The sequence below is a fragment of the Equus asinus genome, chromosome 14 (genome assembly GCF_041296235.1).
Source record: "Equus asinus isolate D_3611 breed Donkey chromosome 14, EquAss-T2T_v2, whole genome shotgun sequence".
In the NCBI taxonomy this organism is placed as follows: Eukaryota; Metazoa; Chordata; class Mammalia; order Perissodactyla; family Equidae; genus Equus; species Equus asinus.
The window spans coordinates 26,037,400-26,060,213 of NC_091803.1; the positions used below are offsets into that span (position 1 = coordinate 26,037,400).

Here is a 22,814-nt window from a genome sequence, read left to right on the forward strand (position 1 = left end):
AACATCTGTATTTTCTTACTTTAAGGTACTTAGTATCTTTTCTTACCTATAGAAAAGGGGAAGGATAGAATGAACACCCTTATACTCTCAAGCTAGAGTCATCAATTATATTTTGCTGTGTTTTTCTTTCTTGTGTTTTCTTTCTTTCTGTGTACACACGCACTTTTTTTTTTGGTAAACTATTTGAAAATAAATTGTGGACAACATGTCACTTCACCTATAAATCCTTTAACATGTATCTCCTAGAGACAAGGTCATTCTCTTATATAACGATAATACCATTATCAACACTCACAAACTTTCATGGATACAGTAATATCATCTGATATTTTAAGAGTACTTGTGTGTGTGTGTGTGTGTATGTATTCGTTCCATATTCAGATTTCTTCAGTGGTCCCAGGAATGTCCTTTAATATCTTTTTTTCTTTTTGGATCCAAGGTCTAACTAATGATGAGCCAGACATTACATTTGTTTCCTGTAATTTAGACCAGTTCCCGAAATTATGTGTTGGGGGAGAGGGAGAATGAGAATAGTGTGAGGGAGGAAGGGAAAGAGAGACTGGCTTTTTGGGGATCCAGACCTTAAAGTTTTTTTCAAAGAAAATTTAAAAATCTGGATTTGTCTAGCTGTTTTTCTACTGTATCAGATTGAGGTTAAACATTTTTTAGCAAGAATAACTACATGGGTGGTTGTACGTCCTTCCTCTTGCATCGTATCTAGAGGCACTTAAGGTCGATTTGCTCTATAATTGTTGATGCTAAGTGTGATTTTAAAGTGGTGTCTGTGTGTATCCTAGCTCTCTCCGCTGAAAGATTCTAGAAGCAGTGACACAAAATAGGTTCTCCACTGAAAGGGACCAGAGCTCCTTGGAGAAATGTTCCAAATCAGGGCAGGGTGATCCTGGAGAATCTTGCTGAGTCAGTAAGGAAGGAAGTGCTCAAATGCACTTCCAGTAAGGCGGTAAATGTTGGGGATATATGAAAAGGACACAGGATCTTGCTTGAATGGGTTTTTCCTGGTCAGACTTGACAGTTTGATCATCAAGAAAAAATAAGGATGATAATGGATTATAACATTAAATATAAAGAATCGGTACATCCATATAATTTAAAAAAAAAAAAGATGAAAGAGGGAAAGCTCTTTTTTACAGAAGAATGCCAGCTAATGAACAGAAAAGTAAAGACAGAATTAAAAAAATCACCAGTTTGTATCACTGATGTAATAGTGATTTCGGCAGGAATCCTCAATGGGTGCCCAAACCATTCGTGTTTATTGAGGAGCAGTATATTTACATAGTCTCAGTATCACCCCACAGGGTACTTCATTCTTACAGAAAAGGGAGAAATTACGTTTAAGTTTATTAGAAGATCTGGTGTTTTTAAGGTCTGAGACACTGCCTCACTTTAAGATTTATTATGTCTTGTCTTTGATGAAGTGTGAGCTCTTATGGTATATATTTTGTTGCATGTATGATGCAGTCCCAAATTGGCAGAAACCAAATACAGTCTTTACCATTTCAGGAGGCATCCTCTAGCCACGTATAATGCATGGTGTGATGGAAGCTTAAATTTGAGAATCTTACATCAAAACTTATTTATAAAGCTGTAATACCTAGTAGCTCTCCACACCTTGGTCTGCAGCTGTGGATATAAAATCTTTACTAGTCTGCAGTCAACACAGTATCACTTAAGTTCTTTGATTCTGTTTTTATTATTTACCATTCTCTCAGGTGAACTCGTGTGTCAGAGAAAGATTGGATAAGGTCCAATAAACATTTACTAACAGCCTTCTGTGTTCCAGGCAGTGGTGGCAATATTTAGGTGATGAGTTTTAATTTTTAGGTCCTACATGAGCAAGTACATGATTTCCATTCTGTCATACATATCCTAGAACAGTAAATGCAGTAGCTGGAATTCTTACCTCCCGTGGAAACAAGTTTATGTGAATATATTTTGACCGTAACCTTTCAAATTGCATCTCCTCTCCTTTTCACAGGCATGCTCAGGCGCTGGCTGCTCTGCAGGCTTACTCTCACTGGTTAGCACAGTACTGCAGCGAAGCTCATCGGCAGAGCACACAGCAGTTTGTTACGCTCATCTCCACTACCATGGATGCAGTCACACCTCTTATCAGCACCAAGGTCTTGGAACAGTGGCGGCTACACCTTTTATCCACTTCTCTGTCTGTCTGTCCATATACCCATTCATTATAAAATCAAAACATTACAAAGCATTAGACGCATAATTCTTACCACTGGGATAGAACTGTCATTTCCTGTTCCTTTTTAGTTGTAGTCTGCATAAATTCAAATATAACTTTATTTTTTTAGTTCTCCAAGTCCCACATGAATACGTGCTCATTGCGAAAGAGTAAAATCTTGTTCAAATTTACAGACTAAAAAGTTATGATACTCTTTAATGCCTTCCTCCCAAACCTTTTCCTTTCCAAGGTAAGCACTGTCAGCAGTTTGTTGTATACCCTTCAGACTTCTTTTTCTCTTTTAGATACGTAAGTAAAAGTTTGTAGATAGCTGGAGATGTATCTTCTTTTACTTAATGATATGCCTTGGAGACCTTTACATGTGTAGAGCAACTTTAGTTTTTCAAAACGCCGAATGCTGTTCTGTAGTGGGGATGTGGTGTTATTTCCCTATTGTTGGAAATTAGATCCTTGTATGTACATGCTTGTTGGATGGATTCTGGGAAGTGGAATTATTGGGTTGAGGTTATATCCATGTGGAATTCGATAGCTTCCAAGTTGTCCTCCAAGAAGACCACCAATTCGTATTACTAGAGCATTTAAGTGCTTGTTTTTCTTTGTCTTTTTTTGTGGTTTTAATCATACGTAACATTCAGTACCACTATTAACAGGAACAATGCATTATTTTCCATAAATTTTTGTTGTGTTAATAATTATAATTTGTAAATGAGTTGTGATATCCCATGAGGGGGTTGTTTCATTATTTACCTAGCCTTTGCTGGACTTCTAAGTTGCCTCCCTTTGAAAAAAAAGTCATTATAGATAATTTTGAAATGCATGTACTCATGAATGTAGCTTTGTCCTTTTAGGTACTTTTCATGGAGTAAGTGGGATTCTAGTGTTAAAGGTAGGGGTATTTTCTAGTTCTAGGAAATTATAGTAATGTTTCTTCCCTAAATAATTCTGTGTGCCCCTAACTCTGTGGTGTGCTGTTTTCACTACAGTCTTTCTGGCATTAAGTCCTGTCTATAAAGAGTTTTCTCTTTTGCTAATTTGAAAAGGACAGAATGCTACTTGAAGAAGGTTTTTGACTGGCATGTTGAGGTGAAGGAAGAGGGAGAGGCTGGCGTAACTGATGGAGTGCATAAAGGCGGGGGTGGAGAGAGATCTTGGCTTGATTGGAGCAAGAGGAGTGAGTGTGAATGATATGCCAGGGAGTTTTCCATGTGATTTAAGAGCTGGTAGGGAGTTGCTATAGATTGTTGAGCTGAGAAGTAACTGAGTTCAAAGATTCCTGTAACTAGGAACAGAAGGAACTGGAGGTGGTGATCCTGGCTCAGGGGTAGGAGCTGTGGACAGGCAAAGAAGAGGATGCTTTGTTGCTGGGCGTCAGCTTAGGAAAACTTCTTTGAGATAGAGCTTAGGTGGTGTAATTTGGCATCCAAGAGCTGTATTTACCTTGTGGCCGCCTCATCAAACTTTTTCTAATACCAGTCTTGCAGGGAATGTAGTGAGCTGACATGTCCTCTTCCCTCTCCAGGTCCAAGACAAGTTGCTGCTATCTGCGTGCCACTTACTGGTCTCACTGGCCACAACTGTGCGGCCTGTCTTTCTGGTCAGCATCCCTGCAGTGCAGAAAGTGTTCAACAGAATCACCGATGCCTCTGCCCAGCGACTTGTCAATAAGGTGAGGCCCCAGGGCTACCCTGGGGTTCCCAGAGCTGTGTGCTCAGACTCGGGGAAGCTGAGGAAGAAGAATCTGGCCTTTGGGTTTGCACTCATAGCTTATAGGCCATGCCAGCAGATGGATTCCTTACTCAGTGGCACTGACACAGCCTCAGTGCTCTCTTGTTGTGCCCTTCCCAATAGAGTCAATGTGCTGATTCAGATATAAAATTTCCTCCCAACAGGCAAAGAGGTGGTGCTGCTTTGAGAGCTGGTAATTTGGTTGGTGTTGTGAGAGTCCTCTTTGCATTCTTTTTGGTTTAAAACAGTCTATTTTTGTTGTTGTATATTTGTTTTCTTAGGGTTGAGATACTCCAGGTCAAGTATATTCTCTTAAAATCTTCCAGGAGGCTCGAGCTAGAAGCTTGAAAACAAACAGAACAGGGATGGTGTCAGAGGGGAGTCAGCAGTTACTTAAGAGCACCTGGGATGTGAATGTGTTGCTTTTGACCTGGCGCCAGGGGCACATTGATTGTATAAGATTCTCTTCCCAGCCCTGTTCTGAGTAGTTCCTCAGGGTGTCAGAAGCCATCAGCCGAGGGACCAGTTAGATTCAGTGTCTGTGATTTCTCCCCCTGTAATGCTTCAAGTACCAGATTGGAGGGGAAGTGACAGCACCAGGAATGATATTGAGACCCTGGGGTGTACTAGACTCACACTTGGTGTTATTGCCTCCATTTCTCTTTGCTCCCTGGGTTGCCTTAGAGTTGGACCGAAGTCCCAGGCCCAGGTTATAAGAAAGCAGCCTAGAGGCCTGAGCTCAGCGTGTGTGGTGGGTGCCAAAGGCTGTGTCAGGCAGAGCCACTCTGCTGTCTGTTGCTCTTAAACCTCTGATGGATGCCTTTGGGGTTTCTTCCAGGCTCAGGTGTTGGTGTGCCGAGCCCTCTCTAACATCCTGCTGCTTCCATGGCCAAACCTCCCAGAGAATGAACAGCAGTGGCCTGTGCGCTCCATAAACCATTCCAGCCTCATCTCTGCGCTCTCTCGAGACTATCGCAACCTGAAACCCAATGCTGTCGGCCCACAGAGAAAGATGCCACTGGATAACAGTAAGTGGCCCCTAGGCAGGGACAGCCCAGGGAACTAGGTAGGGCAGACATTGTTCTTCCTTCGTGGCAGATGAGATTGGCATCTGAGGCTCATGGGGTGAATTCATCTGTCCATAGTCACATAGTTGCTAAGTGGAAGAGTCAGACTTGGGTGGTAGAATCCTGCTTATCTGTGGAATTCATTAGCTAGGTCCACATCAGCTGGACCTATTTCCTGAATGCAGGATGCCCCTTCTCTTATTTAAAATGTCAAAAATGAGAAAAACGTCCATTGAAGGCACTATTGATGGTGCCTTCCATGGATAAAAAATACTGCAGTGATTATTGATCCATTTCGGATACTTGAATATGCAATCAAAGCACTTCACCTCTACACACTGGGAAAAATGCATTTAAAAAGTATCTTTTGGAACTGTTTTTAACCTTTCTCCAAATATAAATTCAGAGGCTTTGAAAGCTTGTTATATTCACAAATGGCCCTTGAAGTTTGATTGTTTATGTTAAAGAGGTAGAAAAAACTGAATCAAGAGAACTCAGTAGTTTAAGTAGAAGGCATTAGATTTCTCTGAAAAATCTTCCTGAAATAACAAATCTATAGAAATATTTTAAAAATGTAATCTATTTTCACAGTAAGAAAATAATGGAACATTATTGGATGATGTCATTTATAGAATGTCAACAGAAATGCTTTGTGAAATGTTAGAAAAAGTAATAAATCCTCCACATTCTAAAAACATTACTTTTATAATCAGGAACATTAACATATGCTCGTTGTATAAAAATATTAGAATAGTATAAAGAAGGACAAAGAAACTCTTAAATCTCACAAGTTTTAGTATTTTAGAAAGTGACCATTTTAACTAGTTTTTATCATCTTTTCCTATTTTTAAATATATTTTATAGTTACATAGTTGCACAAGAATGGCTGACTGTGTGCTAGGTTGTTGACTTGGCAATCTTTATCCATCATCGAATCTCTGGCTATGCCAGTGTTAACCTTCAAAGTCTGGTATAAGTCTGATCCTGGTTCTAAGTGTTTTACATTCAGTAATTCGTTTAATTCTCGCATCAATCTTAGGAGTTATGTACGGTTAATCACCCTGACTTTGTACATGGGGAAACGCAGGTATGGGAGGGTTAAGTAACTTGCCCAAGGGTTACATACAGCTGTTGTGGAATCATGTTTTATGAAGTTTAATAGTCTTCTTTTCTCACTTTATCTTACATGTACTAGTATCCGTCAGCATAGGCTAGGTTGTGTTATGTTTAACAATCTATCTCAAAAACTTAGTGGCTTAATACAGAAAAAAATTTATTTTTTGCTCATACTACCTGTCCAGCTTGGGTCGGGGGGGTTGGGGAGGTCGTCTTTATTCTAGTCACTCAAGGATCCAGGCTGATGAAGGCTTCGTTGAATGTGTGCTTACACTGGAAAGGAACATGGTGAATTTTGCAGTGATTCTTAGAGCTCTTGCCTGGCAGTGACACTTGTCATTTCCACTCATTTCGTCAGCCAAAGTGTATGGTTATATGCCATGGCTTAACTTCAAGGTGGTGGGAGGTGTGACGCCACCATGTGCTGGAAATACTCTCTGAATAGCATTACCGATGTCCACAATGAACATAATTAAACATGTTAACATTACTGTGTGCTGAGAACTTTATAGACATTATTTCATTTAGTCTTCGCTATAGCCCTGTGAGATGTGTCTTCTTATCCTCATTCTATAAGTGATGAAATGAAGGCCTGGAAAGTTTTTCTTATCCCAACTTCATACTTTGAAAAAATTTCAAACCTACACAATAGTTGAAAGGTTAAGAAAATTGAACAACTGTATATCTTTCACAAGGATTCACCAGTTGTTAGTATTTTGCCACACTTGTGTTCTCCCTGACCCTACACACTTTTTAACTAAACCGTTTAAAGTAAGTTGCAGACATTGACATTCTATCCCTGAATACTTAACCTTTGTCTTTGAGAACAAGATATTCTCTTACACAGCCCAAACACCTTTAACACAGCCAAGCTTTGTAACATTGTTATAACAATGTCATTTAATATATAGACAACATTCCAATTTTTCCCAGTTATTACCGAAATGACCTTTTTTGCTTTTTAAAAATCCAGGATACAATCAAGGGTCATGTGTTGTATTTGGTTGTCACATCTCTTTAGTCTCTTTTAATATAGAAAAACATCCCTGTTTTTTGTTTTTCGTGACATTGAGATTTTTAAAGAGTCCAGGCCCATTTTTTGATAGAATGTCCCATAATCTTGTTCTGTCTGATTGTTTCCAGCAGTTTTTGGCAGGAACACCTCCTAGGTAGCTATGTTTACTTACCGTAGCATCACTTCTGTTTGTCCCGTTGTTGGTAATGCTCAGTGTGATGACCTGCCTCGGGCAGTGTCTGCCAGTCTCTCCATTGAAAAGACCCCCTTCCCCCGCAAGGCCTGGCAATTGTAAGTTGCTCAGGGTCATAGAGAAAGTGGAGAGTGGCAGGAGTCAGACTTGGGTCTGAATGGCTTTAGATCCTGTGCTCTTCACCACATGGCCCCTTACTTTTTGAAAGCATTGTTTTTAATGGTTTTATAACCTTCTGTTCTGTGGAAGTACCACCCTTTACGTATTCATTCTTCTATTATTACGTATATAATGGTGCTTTCAATTTTTCACTTAGACATTTTTGTGAATAAATCTCAGTTCTTGTTTCAATTTCCCTACATGTCAGATGTCAGATTTTGGTTTCTTGACTCTCGGCTTTTCCCCCAAACTGTTTTCCCTGAGCCTTGTTTTGGGGAACTGTGTGCCCCTGGTATAGTTTGCTGGCTCAGTAAAGTCCTTGTGCTTGTAGTGGTTGTGAGTGAGTGGCTCCTTCAGTAGTGTGGGTGTGCCTTTCGTTCACTTTCCAGTGCCCCTGTGACCAGCCTTTAGTGGACCAGTCCTGTTGTGAGCCATTGTGTTCTTTCATCCTCAGTCCTGTGAGTGAAGTGGTGTTATCTGTCCACATCTTCAGATGAGGAAACTGAGGCTCAGAATCTAGCAGAGTCAGGAGTCAAACCTGATTCCCTCCACCTCCAGAGCATGGATTCTTTCTGCTCTACCCTTCCCCAGCAGCTGCTTCAGGCCCCACAGAGGCTGGTGAGCTTGAGGGGTCAGGGCGATCCAGAGAGTGCTGCCAGGTGGAGGCCGGCTCTCAGCCTTGCTCCAGTTCTGCCTCTGGAGCTCTGCCAGGATTGAGTCTGCCAAAGGCTGGCTGAGCTGTGGGGGGCTTCTTGGGGCAGCTGGTGGGAAGCTCCGTGTCAAAGGGGAAGAGCAGCACCACTGGTGCTGGGGAATGATGGTGTTCCCTGTGCTGGACCTTCTGATATGCCAGGCACTTTGCTAGTCGTTCTGAACCTTGTCTCTAATCTTCACAGCAGCCCTGCAGAGGTGGGGCTGTTGGCTGTCCCCTGGTTACTGACAAGGCTCCTGGCCCAGGTGTATAGCCATCTAGTGGCCATCTGTGGTTCGTATCCAGTCTCCTCTAATCCAAGGATATTCTGTGTCCTCTGAACTCCTGCCTGTTTGCTGGCCACTGCCTCCATTTTCCCTCTGTGCTGTATGTAGTCATCAAGTGAGCTGTTACATCAGGGTCTTGTTAGATGTATATATTGTCAATAACTACAATATGTTACAGTATAATAACAGTAATTATATATATCATTGGGCCACAGGTCCGCTGGGCCAAGCACTGATAAGGCGGTATATCCCTGCACATAGCAGCAGTGGATGTGCACGGAGGTACGCGTGTGAGTGACCAGGCTGAGGTCCTGTCTGGAGGGAAGGAGAGTGTTTGAGCTGCATGTATCCATTCTTGCTGGTGGTAACTACCATGTGACACTTTCTCACCAGTCTGTTCACCATCTTAGTCTTGATTAGATCCAAGATACCTCACCTGAGGGTACATTTCATCTTTTCTTCTCTGTGGACTTGTTTCTGGTAGACAGGCAGAAGACTGAGTAGGCGGGCAGGCAACTGGAGTCCTGACAGTGAAAAGGGAAAAAAGAAGAAAGAAGAGGATGTAGAAAGAGATAAGAGAGAGAATGACAACTTAGTCAAAAGACAGTTTGTATTCCTTTAGCAGGACTTATGTATGATTGTCCTCTGAACACTTGCAAATTTCTTCCCCTTCACTAGTGTTCCCGCTTACTCTGCTTTATCCTCAGACAAGGGATAATATGCACCTTAATCTTGATTTGCAGCCAAAGTGATTATCCACCAGACACTTAGTGTCTTAGAAGATATCGTGGAGAACATCTCTGGGGAATCCACCAAGTCCCGGCAGATCTGCTACCAGTCGCTGCAGGAATCCGTTCAGGTCTCCTTGGCCCTCTTTCCAGCTTTTATCCATCAGTCAGGTAGGAGCTGGCCGCAGGCCTCACTGGTGGATGGTGCTGACAAGGACTAGAGTAACTGCTTAGCTCTGTAGAGGACACCGAGCCGACAGTGCAGGCCTTGACATTGAAGGCAGAAGGCAGTGATTGTTGATTTAGGAGTCTGGGGCCGAGGCTCCACGGAGCCCTTGTAGGGGCCTTGCATCTGGGTCGTGTGGCACTGAGTCGCTTGGGGCCTGCTGCCTAGTTTTTGCTTTTAAGGCTTTGCTTTCTCCCAATCTGGAACATGAGTGGCTAGGAGTCAGAGGGGCATGATACAGGAGAGGGAAGAGAGCTTTTCCTGGTAAGTGCTCCTTTCTTCTTGGCAAGGTGGGTTTTGCTGAGATGGTTCCCCTCACCCCACTCTGTCACTGTCACTGTTAGAGGCTCTCTAGCTCTCTGGATGTACTTGCCTGGTTCTCACGAGAGCATTTACAGTAGCCTTGTCAGCTTTATGAGAGAAAGGTCAGAGGCTTCTCAGGCAGCAAATATTCACTGATTGCCTCTTATAAGCAGAGTATGTGTGGTTAGAGCCAAAACACGATCATATAAGGTGATTGTTTAGATCTAAAAGTGGAACCACACTAAATGTAACCAGTATTTTCTGCAATTAATCCATTTAATGGACCAGGACCATGCAATCTGAGTACACCTTCATTATCCACTTTTAGCCACTTAACCCCTGACCCAACTGCAGGGATTACGTCATAGAGGGAAATGGCTAAAGCACTCAGGTGGTGACCCAGTTGAATAGTTCCATCAATGTGAGCACAAAATGATCTGTCCATAGTGAGAACTTGAACTCTGCTGGATGCTGGGCAGTGAGGGAGGCTTCAAGATGACCTTCATTTCCTATAGGGACCCCATCAGGCAGAGGTTCACTGTACCGGAGCAGTTTTCTCAGCATGTCTTTAATGATTTTCCGCTTGCCATCGTTGGCTCTGATGGTGGTGGGGGAATTTCTTCCAGCAGGAAACCTTAGAGAAGGATGATAGTGCAGATTGCAAAAGGACGTCCATCAAGCCAAGGGCTTCGGTTTACCCCTATGTGCATGCCTCTGATCGCTTGCTTTGTCCCTTTATTTAGATGTGACTGATGAGATGCTGAGCTTCTTCCTCACTCTATTTCGAGGCCTTAGAGTACAGATGGGCGTGCCTTTCACTGAACAGATCATACAGACTTTCCTCAATATGTTTACCAGGTAACCACAGACCTGCTGTCCATGGTTTTCAAGCTCCAAATGAGAAGTAGTGGGACCTCGCTACAAAGTATGGGCGTTTCTGCTCCTTTCCTTCACTTGCCACAAGCATTGGTTTTCATGCTGTCCCCAGAGAAACATTTCCTTGGCTACTACGCGCTTTCTCTTCTCTGCAGAGAACAGCTGGCTGAGAGCATCCTCCATGAAGGCAGCACTGGCTGCCGGGTGGTCGAGAAGTTCCTAAAGATCCTGCAGGTGGTGGTTCAGGAGCCTGGCCAGGCGTTCAAGCCCTTCCTCCCCAGTATCATCGCCCTGTGTATGGAGCAGGTGTATCCCATCATCGCTGAGGTGCGAGGGTCTGGGGTGGTCGCCTGTGCTGTATTCTGTCCGCGATTGGGGAGGGAATGAAATGAGGAAAATGCATTGTGTTTTAAAGCTAATTTGTTAGTTATTTCACTTTTCTGGTAAAATAATCTTTCCAAGACAGAATGACTTTAGCTTGGTACAGTCTTTTTATATTGGTTGAGTTAATTAGAACTAGTCTAGTGTAAGCATAGCAGGTTAGTTGTCACAAGGTTGGTTAGTAAGTAGGATCAGTTTCCCATGGCAAAATTTATAACTTTCGGTGCATATATAGTTTTCTCCAGCAAACATTATAACACATGTACTTTTCTATTAAGAACATTCATGATCTCACGGATACAAGGCAAGATCTCAGAACCATTCAAAACTTTGATGTTAAAGGAAAGCTCTTTGTCCTTAGAAAACAGACAGACACTCAGCATGACAAGATCCAGACTCTAAGTATATAGCTTTAACTAAATTTTGTCTAATAGTTACACAAATAAAAGCTAACCTTTTTAACTGCCCAAACTGAGACTTAAGTAAGTCCTCTTGCTTTGCGTCATTAAACACACTTGGGCCCTGTAGGGATTCCTGCCATGGAAGCTTGTGCTCTCTGGGCTCGATTTAATTTTAATTAAGGCTGAATTAAGTATTTCTGGGCCTTATAATTTTGAATTCTACAGAGACGTCTGGAATAATGTGACCTGTCATGCTCCCCAGTGACTTGGAGATTTTTGGTTAAATTAGAAAATATTGCTGAGCCTGCCTCCCTCTCCTCCCAGAATCCCAGCTGCCAGTGAAGGAGACAGGCCCAGAGAGCAGTTAGCGCTGCACGCTGCCTCCACCCGGACGGCCTCTAATGCTTCTGTGGCTCCCAAGTGCTCTTTCAATTCCTTTTCTACAGAGGACAGAACCGCTTTTAAGCCTTCTTCTTTGTCTTTATGCTCAGAGGTTGCCTAAGATCAACAGGTTAGCTGGCGTTTTTATGCTAGGAAGAGGAACAACACAACCAAGGAGATGTGACAGATCATATCACCTGCTTTCTAAACAGGAAATCCATAGTCCTAATTGTTTTTCCATTTAGTAGCTTTTTTCCTAGCTTAAAAAGCTAAGTGCTTCCATCAGAAAAAGGGCCCCTTGGCGCTGACCCAGGCATTCTGTCTCAGATGTGGCCCTCTTTCTACTGAAGTACTCCTGGTGTCAACTGCTGGCCCAAGGAGGGCTTGATGGGACAAGAGTGTGGATGGGAAGCTGATGCTCTGCTTGTGTTACCAGGCATCTCTTAGGCCTCTTAGTTACTCTGGGCCCAGGCTGGGAGTGGCTCCCTGAGCCTCAGGAAGGGAAGGTTTGAGGGTCTGTGTGTGTCCCTACAGCGCCCCTCCCCTGATGTGAAGGCTGAGCTGTTTGAGCTCCTTTTCCGGACACTCCATCACAACTGGAGGTACTTCTTCAAGTCCACTGTCCTGGCCAGTGTCCAGAGGGGGATTGCCGAGGAGCAGATGGAGAATGAGCCTCAGTTCAGTGCCATCATGCAGGTAACATAGAAGAGCCGGTGAGGCTGCCATGTGATCCAAGAACAGACAGGCCTCATTCTGGACACCACCTGTGTCCATTGGCTGTCTGTTCCTTAGTTTGCTTCTCTGGCACATGGCCCAACTTCCTCTCACTTAGGACAAGTACCATCTTTGAAGCTGGACGGTTTTGGGTCTGAAGCTCAGCTCTACCTCTTAGTACCCATGAAATTAACTTCTTGGAGCCTCAGTCTCCTCATCTATAAAGGGGGGGATAGTACTGCCTATTTCAGGGGTTTGTTGTCGGGTTGAATGGGCTAGTATACACAAAGTACCTGGCATATGTAGATGCTGGATGAATGGCAGTTCCCTTTGCATTATAGTGGTGTCCTCAAGTGTAAGGAGACTGCCTGCATCACAGTCACTGGGGCCTCCTTAAGCGGAGGCTAACTGAACGGAGTCCTTGCAGAGGGGCTCAGTGAGCTGCATTTTTTAAAGATAGTTCTCGTACCATATTGAGAGAAGAACTGCCCTGTGAGTCGGTGCTCCCTTTCAAATCTGGTGTGACTGTTACACCCTGGAGAGCAAGCTGTCGGGGGTGCTGACCACTCTCTGCTGTGGAAGCCTGGGGCGGCTCCCCTTGCCAGGATGGGCCGGGCTGGTCAGTGGCTGCTTTCAGGCGCTCTCCTTGTTCTGCACTCAGTTGTATAACGGTTTGATTCTAAGCCAAGGTCAAAGTAGAGGGCTCTTTTTTTGTTTTTCCAGTGCAAGTTTTTCCTTATAGGGAAGCCAGAGGGATTCTTCCCCACCCTCCCTTCAGCTCCTTGCCCCCATTCACACACACGTGTACACACACAAGCACACGCACTCCCTGTGTGGAGACTCCTCTCTGGAAAAGCGCATGCCCTGCCCCCTCTTTCTGCAGTCACTTCACTGCGTTCTGTCTCCAGTACCCCTCGTGGACTGGGGTCTGGAGTGTTCAGGTGTTTGCTCCCCTCCTACCTCCCTCTCAAACTCTGTTGTTTCTTTTAAGACTTCTTGGGGAGACTGATGTGTCGTCCTCCACTCAGGACTGGTGAAAGCCACTTTGGAAAAACAGTTTCACAGTTTGGCAGTTTCTTGTAAAGTTAAACATGGTTATACATGACCTGGCAATCTCACTTCTAAGAATTTTACCTAAGATAAATGAAAACATATATTCACACAACCCATACACAGATGTTTATAGTGGCTTTTTTCATAATTGCCAAAAACTGGAAACAATCCAGATATGCATCAGCTGGTGAGTGGATAAACAAACCATGATACATGTATGTAATGACTTCTACTTAACAATAAAAAGGAACATAGTCTTATACAGACAGCAACATGGATGACTTCCAGATACATTATGCTAGGTGAAAGAAGCCAGATCCAAAAGACTACATACTGTATGATTCCATTCCATTATATGACATTCTGGAAAAGGCACAACTAGAGGATCAGAATGAGCAGTGGTTGCCTAGGGGTTGTGACGGGGGTGGGGGTGGGGGGCACTGACTTCAAAGGGAGCATGAGGGAACTTTCTGGGGAGGTGGAAGTGTTCTGTGTCTCAATTATCTTGGTGGTTAGATGATTCTATGTGTTGATCTGAATTACAGAATGGCAAACCTCCAAAGGGTGAATTTTACTCTGTTATACTTCAATAAACCTGACTTTGAAAAATAAATAAAACTATTGAGCATCATGGAGCAGGGATTACAAGACCCCTTTCTCTTAGCTTAGGAGCCTGGGGACAGAATGACAAAGCAGTCCCCAGCTTACTCTAGGGAAGTGTTCCGCACACCTCTGGTTTGCGTTTCATTGGCCCACCACACTCCTCCCACAGCCATGTTCTACGGGAGCAGGACTCTCTGTGTTTGGGCGGGGGGAGTGTTTCTTATTGCCCTTGAACTAGTAACTTTGATAGCCCAGAAATTGCAAAGCAGTTTAAAAATGTGCTGTTGCTTAAGGCAGAGGCAGCCAGTTGTGAAGGAGCCTCTAAGGATTTCCGGTTTATAAGACCTGAGGTGCCAAGGAGAGAGCAGCTTACGGAGTGCTAGTGGGTGGCGTGAGGGGAGGCAGGCAGCTTTCACTGTCTGCTCAGCTTGCTGAGGTATTTGACTGGAGTTGTTAGCTCCTTGCTTCAAAGATAGATCCCGTGAAGGAGTCTAGAGGTGTTTTACAAAAGGGGTAAGGTGAGACCAAAATAAGAAGTGAGGCCCAGTAGGGAGGACTTAGGAGCTGAGACTACACAGGAGCATTCCAAAAATCTGATGACAGGCCAGAAAAATCAAGGGAGTGGATACCCATACGCTCACCTGCCATTGGCTTAAGGAGCCACTCGTGGAGTGTCGGTTCTTTTGTTATGGGATAGGTGCCCTAGAAGGGCTGCGTCTGAGGGTGTTTAAATGCTGCTTGTAAAATGATGATCTTATTTCCTAGGCTTTTGGACAGTCCTTTCTCCAGCCTGACATCCACCTATTTAAACAAAATCTCTTCTACTTGGAGACTCTCAACACCAAGCAGAAGCTATACCACAAGGTAAGTGCCCTACCTCTCGGAAAGATTCCTTCATCAGAGGTGTCATGGGTCTGGGCTGATGACAGGAAGTAGGCTGGTACCTGGACAGGCCCCAGGGGGCTTGAGTGAGCCCACACAGCGATCACTCATCCTGGTCTCTCTCTGTCTGCAGAAGATCTTCCGGACCACCATGCTGTTTCAATTTGTGAATGTGCTGCTCCAGGTCCTGGTTCACAAGTCCCACGACCTTCTGCAAGAGGAGATTGGCATCGCCATTTACAACATGGCCTCTGTGGACTTTGATGGCTTCTTTGTAGCCTTCCTCCCAGAGTTTCTGACCAGCTGTGATGGCATGGATGCCAACCAGAAAAATGTGCTGGGGCGGAATTTCAAGATGGATCGGGTGAGGAGAGAGAGAGCCCAGGCTAAAGGGAGGGCAAGTGTGGGCTCTCAAGCCTGGCACCTGTTCAGTGAGGAGGGAGGGGGCAGGTTGCCTCCGTGCGTGGTTTGTACCCCCTAGTGGCTCCCCAGGAGCTCATGCAATTCCTACATGACTGGGTGCTGTAGCTGGATTGAGGGGCACACGCTTTCCCCTAGTTTTGGCTTCTGCAGCACATATGGTGTTTGTCTCAGCCATTGGGCCCCAGTTCCAGCCCCAGCAGTCCATCTGATTGTTTTGGCTTGTTTGTGCTTACTGCACCCCATCGAGCACATCTCTGACTGGGGCTCAGCAGTCATTTCCTCATGGGTCATGAGCCACTACAGCCCAAACTTGCGGACTTCCACATAGGCCGAGAAGATTGGTGCTCGGGAGCTGCATCTCTGGGTCTCCAGGGTTAGAGGTGACTCCCTGGGCTCTTCCCAGACCATATGGGCTGACCTGCTGCCAGGTCCTGGAGGAGCCCTGCCCATACTCATGCTCTTGCCCCCACTGCTGTCTGCCTGGGGGAGGTCACATAGGCTGTCCGCAGGTCCTTGGGTGGGAGCTGGGGTGGTGACGGCCCTGGATGCACATGAAGCGTTGGTGTTGGTGTGTCTGGGTCCTCCATTCCAGGCACTCACCTTCCCTCCTTCCTGTTTTAGCTGTTGTGTCTCTACTGCTTGCCCAGTAGGTCTTCCTGGAGCTTTTCCTATGGAATAAGTAATTTTCGTCTTTCTCCACCTCACACTTGATAAAGTGACATCTTTCCTTTCTCCCACGTCCTTATGGTGTTCCTGCCTTGGCTCCTGCACTTGTGCAGCGTGTCCCCGGTTCCCCCTCAGTGTTCAGACCTACATAGTGCTCCTACTGGAGCACACTCGTCTTACTCCCTGCTAGTCTCATCTGTGATATGTGTCAGGATAGTTTCTTCTAGACTCGGCTCCTGTTTTCCTTTGTCTTAGAACCTTTCTTTCCCTGGGATCTATCTTGTTTTCTCCTAAGCTTCTTCAAGTTCACTTCAGCCACGTGGGTATTTTTTCTTCTTTTCCTAAAGGCCAAATCCTAATATTTAACGATCAGTTTCTAATGGTGTCATTATCAGTCAACTTCTTGATTTAAAGCAGTGGTTTCCAAATCTAGTTATGCATCAAAGCACCTGGGATGCTTTCTGAGAATAGGGAAACTTACTCCTATGTTCTCCCCAGGAAATTCGAATTTGGCATTTGGGAGTCACAGATTTAAAAGACATCCCTTGGTTTGTTTTCTTGAGGATGAAGTAAATAAAGAAGTCAGCACCTTCATTCAGTCCTTCACTGTGTATTTGGAGCTCCTGCCTCTCAGGCCCTGTTCCAGGTGTTGAGGCACCAGTCCCTCCTTGCCTTCAGGGAGTCTTGCTGGGAAGACAAGCAACAGCGCCCTCTCTTGCAGCACACTGGGCCAAGCACTTTATGTGCTTCGCTGTTTCATGCCTTCCAGCAACCTTCTGGAGTCTAGGTCCTGTTAACCCCATTTCACAGATGAACCCGGGCTCAGAAAGGTCAGCAATTAGTTGGCAGTCACAGAACTTGGGAATAGTAGAGCCAAGGAAGCAGGCTTCAGAGCTGGGTGTTCTGACTCCAGAGCCCTCATGCAGTGTCCACAAGCAGTGGGAGCCCACGGTACTTTGAGAGCTTGGAGCAGACCTAGCCTGCTGGGGCCAGGAAATAGAGGCAGGCTTTGAGCTGAAGTTTGAAGAGGAGTAGAGGTTAGTAAAGTGTTGGTGGAGTGGAGAAGAGCTGGAAGTGCCTTCAGCTGTTTTCTGAGCCTCACCTGTCAGCCAAGGTTTCAGAAGGGATCGCCTTGGCACCACCAGCCAGGCAGGGGGCTGACTGCTCTGTGATGGGCACCATTGAGGTTACTCCCCATTTGGACCTACAGTCCAGCATTCACTAATCCCGATCTAAAGATGAGGAAGTGAACCTCAGGCAGTCTTGGAGTGGCATATGGTAGAGTATGGGGTTCCAGCTGCGAGCGGCCTTCTCCATGCATAGTCCGTGGCCTAGCGGGCTAGGTGTCAGGTGGCCTGTGGGCTACTGTTGGTGTGTCACTCTTGACTGGTAGGGCCTGCCTGGAGCCCTGGGTGGAGGAGGATTCTGCGTACGTGGCTCAGCTGGCCGCGGTGAGGGAGAGTTGTGCATTGGTAGCCATACCAGTGTTCATGAGCAATTCCAACCTGGACCCCCTTCCCTTCCTATCTGTGTAATCTGAGGCGAGTTTTTTAATCTCTCTGTGCTTCGTTTTCTTCGTCCTTAAAATGGTGGCACTAAGAGAACCTGGGTTGCAGGCGTGTGGTGAGGATTGAGTGAGTGTGTGTCTGAATTTCTTGGGACAGGGCCTGGCATTTGGTGAGCACTAGGGAAGTCTTAGATGTGGTCCTTTTTCTCCTGCAGTCCCTTTGCTGACACACAGTGCAAGAAAGAGTGGGAGTTTTGAGTTCTGTAAAATGTTCCTGTAGTTCCGAGGCACACTGGGATGGAAGTGGCTGGTAGGGTGGCTGGGTGATTTGGGGTGCTCGGGGGTTGGGCTGCAGCTGTGCCCCTGCCTTCCAGGACCTGCCCTCGTTCACCCAGAATGTGCACAGGCTGGTCAACGACCTGCGTTACTACAGACTCTGCAACGACAGCCTGCCCCCTGGCACTGTGAAGCTCTAGGCATGGCCTGCTTACCGCCCGAGGGACACAGACGCCTGCCGTTGCCACCTGCACCACCTCCACCTCCCACCCCAGATACCTCCCAGACGAGTCTCGGCCACTCCTCGGATTCTCGCACCCTGAGCAGCGTTGCTGGCCCCCTGCCCTCTCCACACTCCTCTCCTGCTGCCCACCCAGCAGAACTGGCTTCAGGGTGTTATCTCAGCACTGGTTGGAGTGCCCAGGGCATTTGGAGCAGGCAGAGGGTTGTGTGCCCAGCTACCATGGAGGCACTGGGAAATCCTGTGGGATGGGCCGTGCAGATCATGCATTTATCAGTCATGAGGCAGAAACACCAAGGACAGCTTATGACAGTGCCACCTTCTCACCATTCCACCTCCCCCGCTCCCCGGCCCAGCCGGCTAAGGAGAGACCTGATGTTGGAACTATGTTGGCACTTCTGTCAAGCCTCTCCTTCCCGCCCCCACAATTGCCTTGAAGTCTCTGCTCTTTGTCAGAGATTTGCAGACTCATGGTTTTTTTGTTCTTGTTTTCTCATCATTCCATTGTGATACTAAGAAACTAAGAAGCTTAATGAAAAAATAAAATGCTTATGTTGTTGTTATATAAATGCTGGGTAGGGAGCTTCTCTCCACTCAGAACCTCCTCAGGACCAGCATCCCAGTGAAGGGGCCATCCTGGTGGGGAGCAGGGCAGTGAGGGATGAGGCAGGTTTGTGCTCTTGGAGAGCACGTCAGAGGGAGACTAACTTGTGTAGGGCCTGGCTGCATCCCACCATCTTCTAGATAACATCTCCTTAAGCTGTGTGAAGATCCAGGGTCCCGCGGTCTTGTATTCGAAGATAGCAGGGGACTTGGTCTCACTGACAACCTGGTGTGGAGCCGCCACCACCCCTTCAAGTGTGGGCTCCCACTCCTCCACCTCCCAGAGACTGGATCCCATCCCAAGGCACCCGGCCGGGAATTGTCCCTTAGTGAACTGAAGTCTCACTTGAGGACAGCAGGGACGTGGAAGCCTCTTGATGGATCGTCTCAGAACAGTGGGAGGGGAGGAGAGAGGGTATAGCTGTGTGTGAGGGGTGGAGAGTTGGTGGGACTCAGGGCTTGTGGGTGTGTCTGAGAGCTGAGGCCTTGTCCAGCCATTCATGTGTGGGAATGGCACTTGTCCTCGAAGTTTCTGGGATAACGGATCAGCAACTCCTGCTTTAGGTGTCACAATGACTGGACAGACAGGACTAGGGTAGGTTTTAATGTGGAATACCACAGCTGGCGGGAAGAGGTTGCTCACCTGAAAGTGAGGGTGGTGGTGGTCCATGAAGGGGGAGGGTGGCCGTTGGCTTGTTGATAGAACTGGGGAAGAAGAGAATTGAGGGCTGATGGCTTCTGAGGCCTTTATAAAGATCACTGAGGCCAGGGGGAGCTGGTTTTGATGGGGGCTGTGTGTGTGTGTGTGAGAGTCAGCTCCTCATTCCCTGTCAGTCACAGATTCCCAGCTGCAGCTAGCTCCACTTCAGAATTCGGAGAGGAGGGAACTGAAACGCCAATCGCTCTTCTGCAGAAAGGAATTAACATCCAATTATTCCTGGGCTATAAATACCGCCTCACCTGCCTGCTAGGGAAGGCCTGGAGCGCTGTCTATGCCTGAGATTATGAAAGAGCTTTTTGAATGCCTAGAGATGGAGAGGGTGAGGGGATGGTTTTGTCTCCTGGGAGCCTCACCCTTGGACAGAACCCAAGGCAGGACTTGGGATAGCAGAGGAAAGGGTGTGGGGAGTAGGGTAGGCTGGGAGGGATTTTGTTACAAGACTGATGGGCATGGCACCAACTGTGTGGGTTCTGGTGAGCTCTCAGTCCTTGGAGGTGTGCAAGTAGAGGCTAGGAGGGAGGTCGGTCAGATTTCTGACCTGATTCCTCTTGTCCACAGTGCCCCACATAAGGCTCGGCACAGAGTGGGCCTTGAGTGTGGGTGGAATTGGATGAATTTACAGGCCCTTGATAAATCCAGAAATTGTCTTTGCGTTCTGAGGAAGGGGAGTGGGAAAGGTTAGAGATGGATGGTAGGGAGCCTTTAGGTCAGTCTCAGCCGGGCACAGATGATGGCAGGGGGTTTTCAGTGAGGTGGGCTGCTTCCCCTGGTGCCTTAGCATGTCAGGAGGCTGTCCTGGCTCCATTCTGGGGCCCATGTCCTGCTTTCCCTCTGTTTTGTGTCATTTCTGTTTGCTAAAGGTACAGCACTGGCTTTGGGAAGGGGTCTGATAAAACATTTATCTTCACAATTTCTGGCATTTTCCTACTGCCTACCATTGGCCTTGCACAATGGGGGGGTCAACTTTTTTTTAACAGCCTATTTTTTCTCCTGACTATAAAATGTTGTAGAAGAATATGTGAAAAATGCAAAAAACTAAAAAAGTGATCTAATCGCACTGCCCAGAGAAGACCACTGTTAATATTTTGGTGAATTTTCTCTACACATTTCCCTACATGTGTATAAATATGTGTGTTTTTGCTTTTCCTTTTGTTTTTTTTTTTTGTAAAATTGAGCTTCTGTTGTTTTGTAGTCTCCTTTTTATTTACCTAACATCTTATGACCATTTTCTCAGGCTATTAAATATTTTAAGACTTTTTTTTTTTTTTTTTGGTGAGGAGGATTAGCCTTGAGCTAACATCTGTGCCAGTCTCCCTCTATTTAGTATGTGGGACGCTGCCACAGGATGCCTTGACGAGTGGTGTGTAGGTCCACGCCCAGGATCTGAACCCACAAATCCCAGGCCACCAAAGTGGAGCAGGCGAACTTAACCGCTACACCACTGGGCCAGCCCCTAATACATGATTTTTAATGGCAGATGCTATTCCATCATGTGGATGTACCATGATTTGTTTATAGTTTTTCTTGTTACAAGTGGTGCTGCAAGTGCACATCATTGTACGTAAATCTTGGTGCTTGTCTGATTGTTTCCGTAGGTTCAGTTCCTACACATGAAATTGCTGGGTCGATTCTTTTGTCTTGTGATAGATATTGCTGGGGCCTAATTTCTATTCTGAAGAAGGATAAGTGTTACAGACTTCAGAGTTGCAAAATGTCTGAGCTATAAGGCTCCGCTGAGGTCATTTGACCAAATCAGCCCCTGGTTTTGTGGATCTTGGGGACTGGGGCCCAGGGCCCCCTGGCTGGTTAGTGGTGAGACCTAACCAGGCCTGCTGCCCACTTCTGAGCAACAACATTGTCCTAGAGTGACATCTGTGCAGGGCAGCTGGGACCAGGGAGAGGAAAGAGCTGATAGTTCCAGCTGATTCCTTGAGCCTTGACAGGAACCATGATCGATGGTGGTTCATTAATTTAACAAACATTATTTATCGAATGCCTCGATAAGCCAAGTGTTGGCTGCAAGTGAAGAACTTAGAGATTAATAAGACACAGCCCATGCCTGCAAGGAATTCCCAGACCAGTGAGGAGACAGACAGGCAAACGGATGTTGCAGAATGGTGTGCTAAGTACTGTGATGGGGGTTGGGAGTCCAGAAAATGGACGGAGGGTTGTAGAGGGAACTGGAGGAGGGCTGAGGACCAGGGGAGGCTTCGTTGCAGGTGACGATCATCTGAGCAGGCTCCTGGAGAGTGTGAAGAAACTCACCAGTGGGCAGGTGAGTGGAAAAAGGGTCATGGCACAGGTGTGATGGTGTCGAGGCCGGCAAGCAGGCTGGGGCCAATGGGAGACATTTGGAGATTGCCATGAAGCTTTGATGGGGAAATGGATTTTTTTTTTTTTCCAAACCAGGACGTGTTGAGTAAAAAGAGACATTATCAGCCATAATTTTGGGACAAGTATAAACTGGGACTTCTGGTCTCTCTAGTCTTGGAGGAGAAAGTCTCTGCCTCTGTGAGGCTTGTCGTGTCATCCAAGATGGGAGAAGACGAAGTCCCACCAGCATTCTTCCTTTAACTTCGGCTGCAGCAACCAGGTTCATCAGGAGGGATCAACTCTGACCTGGGCCCAAGCACCAAGACAAACAGATGCAGAGCAGTGTTGCATTCTAGGCAGCGAGCATTTTGGTGAATGTGGTATGCCCGCTGGGTCACCTCCAGGACCAGCTCTTGGGGAAAGCTGGGGTCTTCCCCTGATCCTCTCAGACTAAGTTGGCTGCCCCCCGCCCCCCGGCTTCCTCCTCCTCCTCAGCTCTCCTGAACTCCCTTGACAGGGGCTTCCTCACTGTCCCCACGGCACCTGTGTCCCCAGCGCTCAGCTTGGTGTCTGCTTGAACACCTGGCCTTACCTTTCAGGGCTCCTTAGGGAAAATCACTGGCGTGAACGGCTCTTCTGTGAAGGATTTCTTTAGCTCAAGGACTCCGTTTTCCACTCTTGCCTGTCTGCATCCTTTGGAAATTTCTTTAAAGAGCCATGTTAATTAATTGGCTCAGACTGTTGGAGTTGGTGGGGTGGTGGGTTTCATAGCAGACAAACAGCCTCCCAGCCTTGGGTAGTGCCGACCAGAAGCTGGCTCTGGGCCCCCAGGGACCCGGAAGGGCTTAGGTGCCAGCCAGGGTGGGGCTGGGGGATGGAAAATTAATTACTTAAATGAAACATCCAGCAGCTCCACAGCTCTGACATGTAGGTGGGCATTTTGGCAACAGGTATATTTTATTTATAAAAATAAGCTTAGTTTTAGTTTTTTTCCTCCTTCTCTTTATTGTAGAAATAATACATGTTCCTTGCAGATAAACAA

General features: G+C 46.2%; 1 protein-coding gene across 2 annotated transcripts in view; it reads left to right on the forward strand.

The window, feature by feature from the left end:
• Positions 1-18,704, forward strand: part of XPO6 (exportin 6) — a 96,399-nt gene extending 77,695 nt beyond the window's left edge. Inside the window, exons 15-24 of one of the 2 annotated variants that reach the window (XM_014838016.3) lie at positions 1,997-2,141; positions 3,741-3,887; positions 4,785-4,974; positions 9,218-9,373; positions 10,475-10,589; positions 10,763-10,934; positions 12,305-12,466; positions 14,906-15,004; positions 15,156-15,386; positions 17,993-18,704. In XM_014838016.3, coding sequence (XP_014693502.2) covers positions 1,997-2,141; positions 3,741-3,887; positions 4,785-4,974; positions 9,218-9,373; positions 10,475-10,589; positions 10,763-10,934; positions 12,305-12,466; positions 14,906-15,004; positions 15,156-15,386; positions 17,993-18,094 — 1,519 coding nt within the window. In that variant the 3' untranslated portion in view covers positions 18,095-18,704. The remainder of the gene's footprint in view (positions 1-1,996; positions 2,142-3,740; positions 3,888-4,784; positions 4,975-9,217; positions 9,374-10,474; positions 10,590-10,762; positions 10,935-12,304; positions 12,467-14,905; positions 15,005-15,155; positions 15,387-17,992) is intronic. The other variant, XM_014838017.3, reaches the window with a different exon arrangement.
• The last annotated feature ends 4,110 nt before the right edge of the window (positions 18,705-22,814 follow it).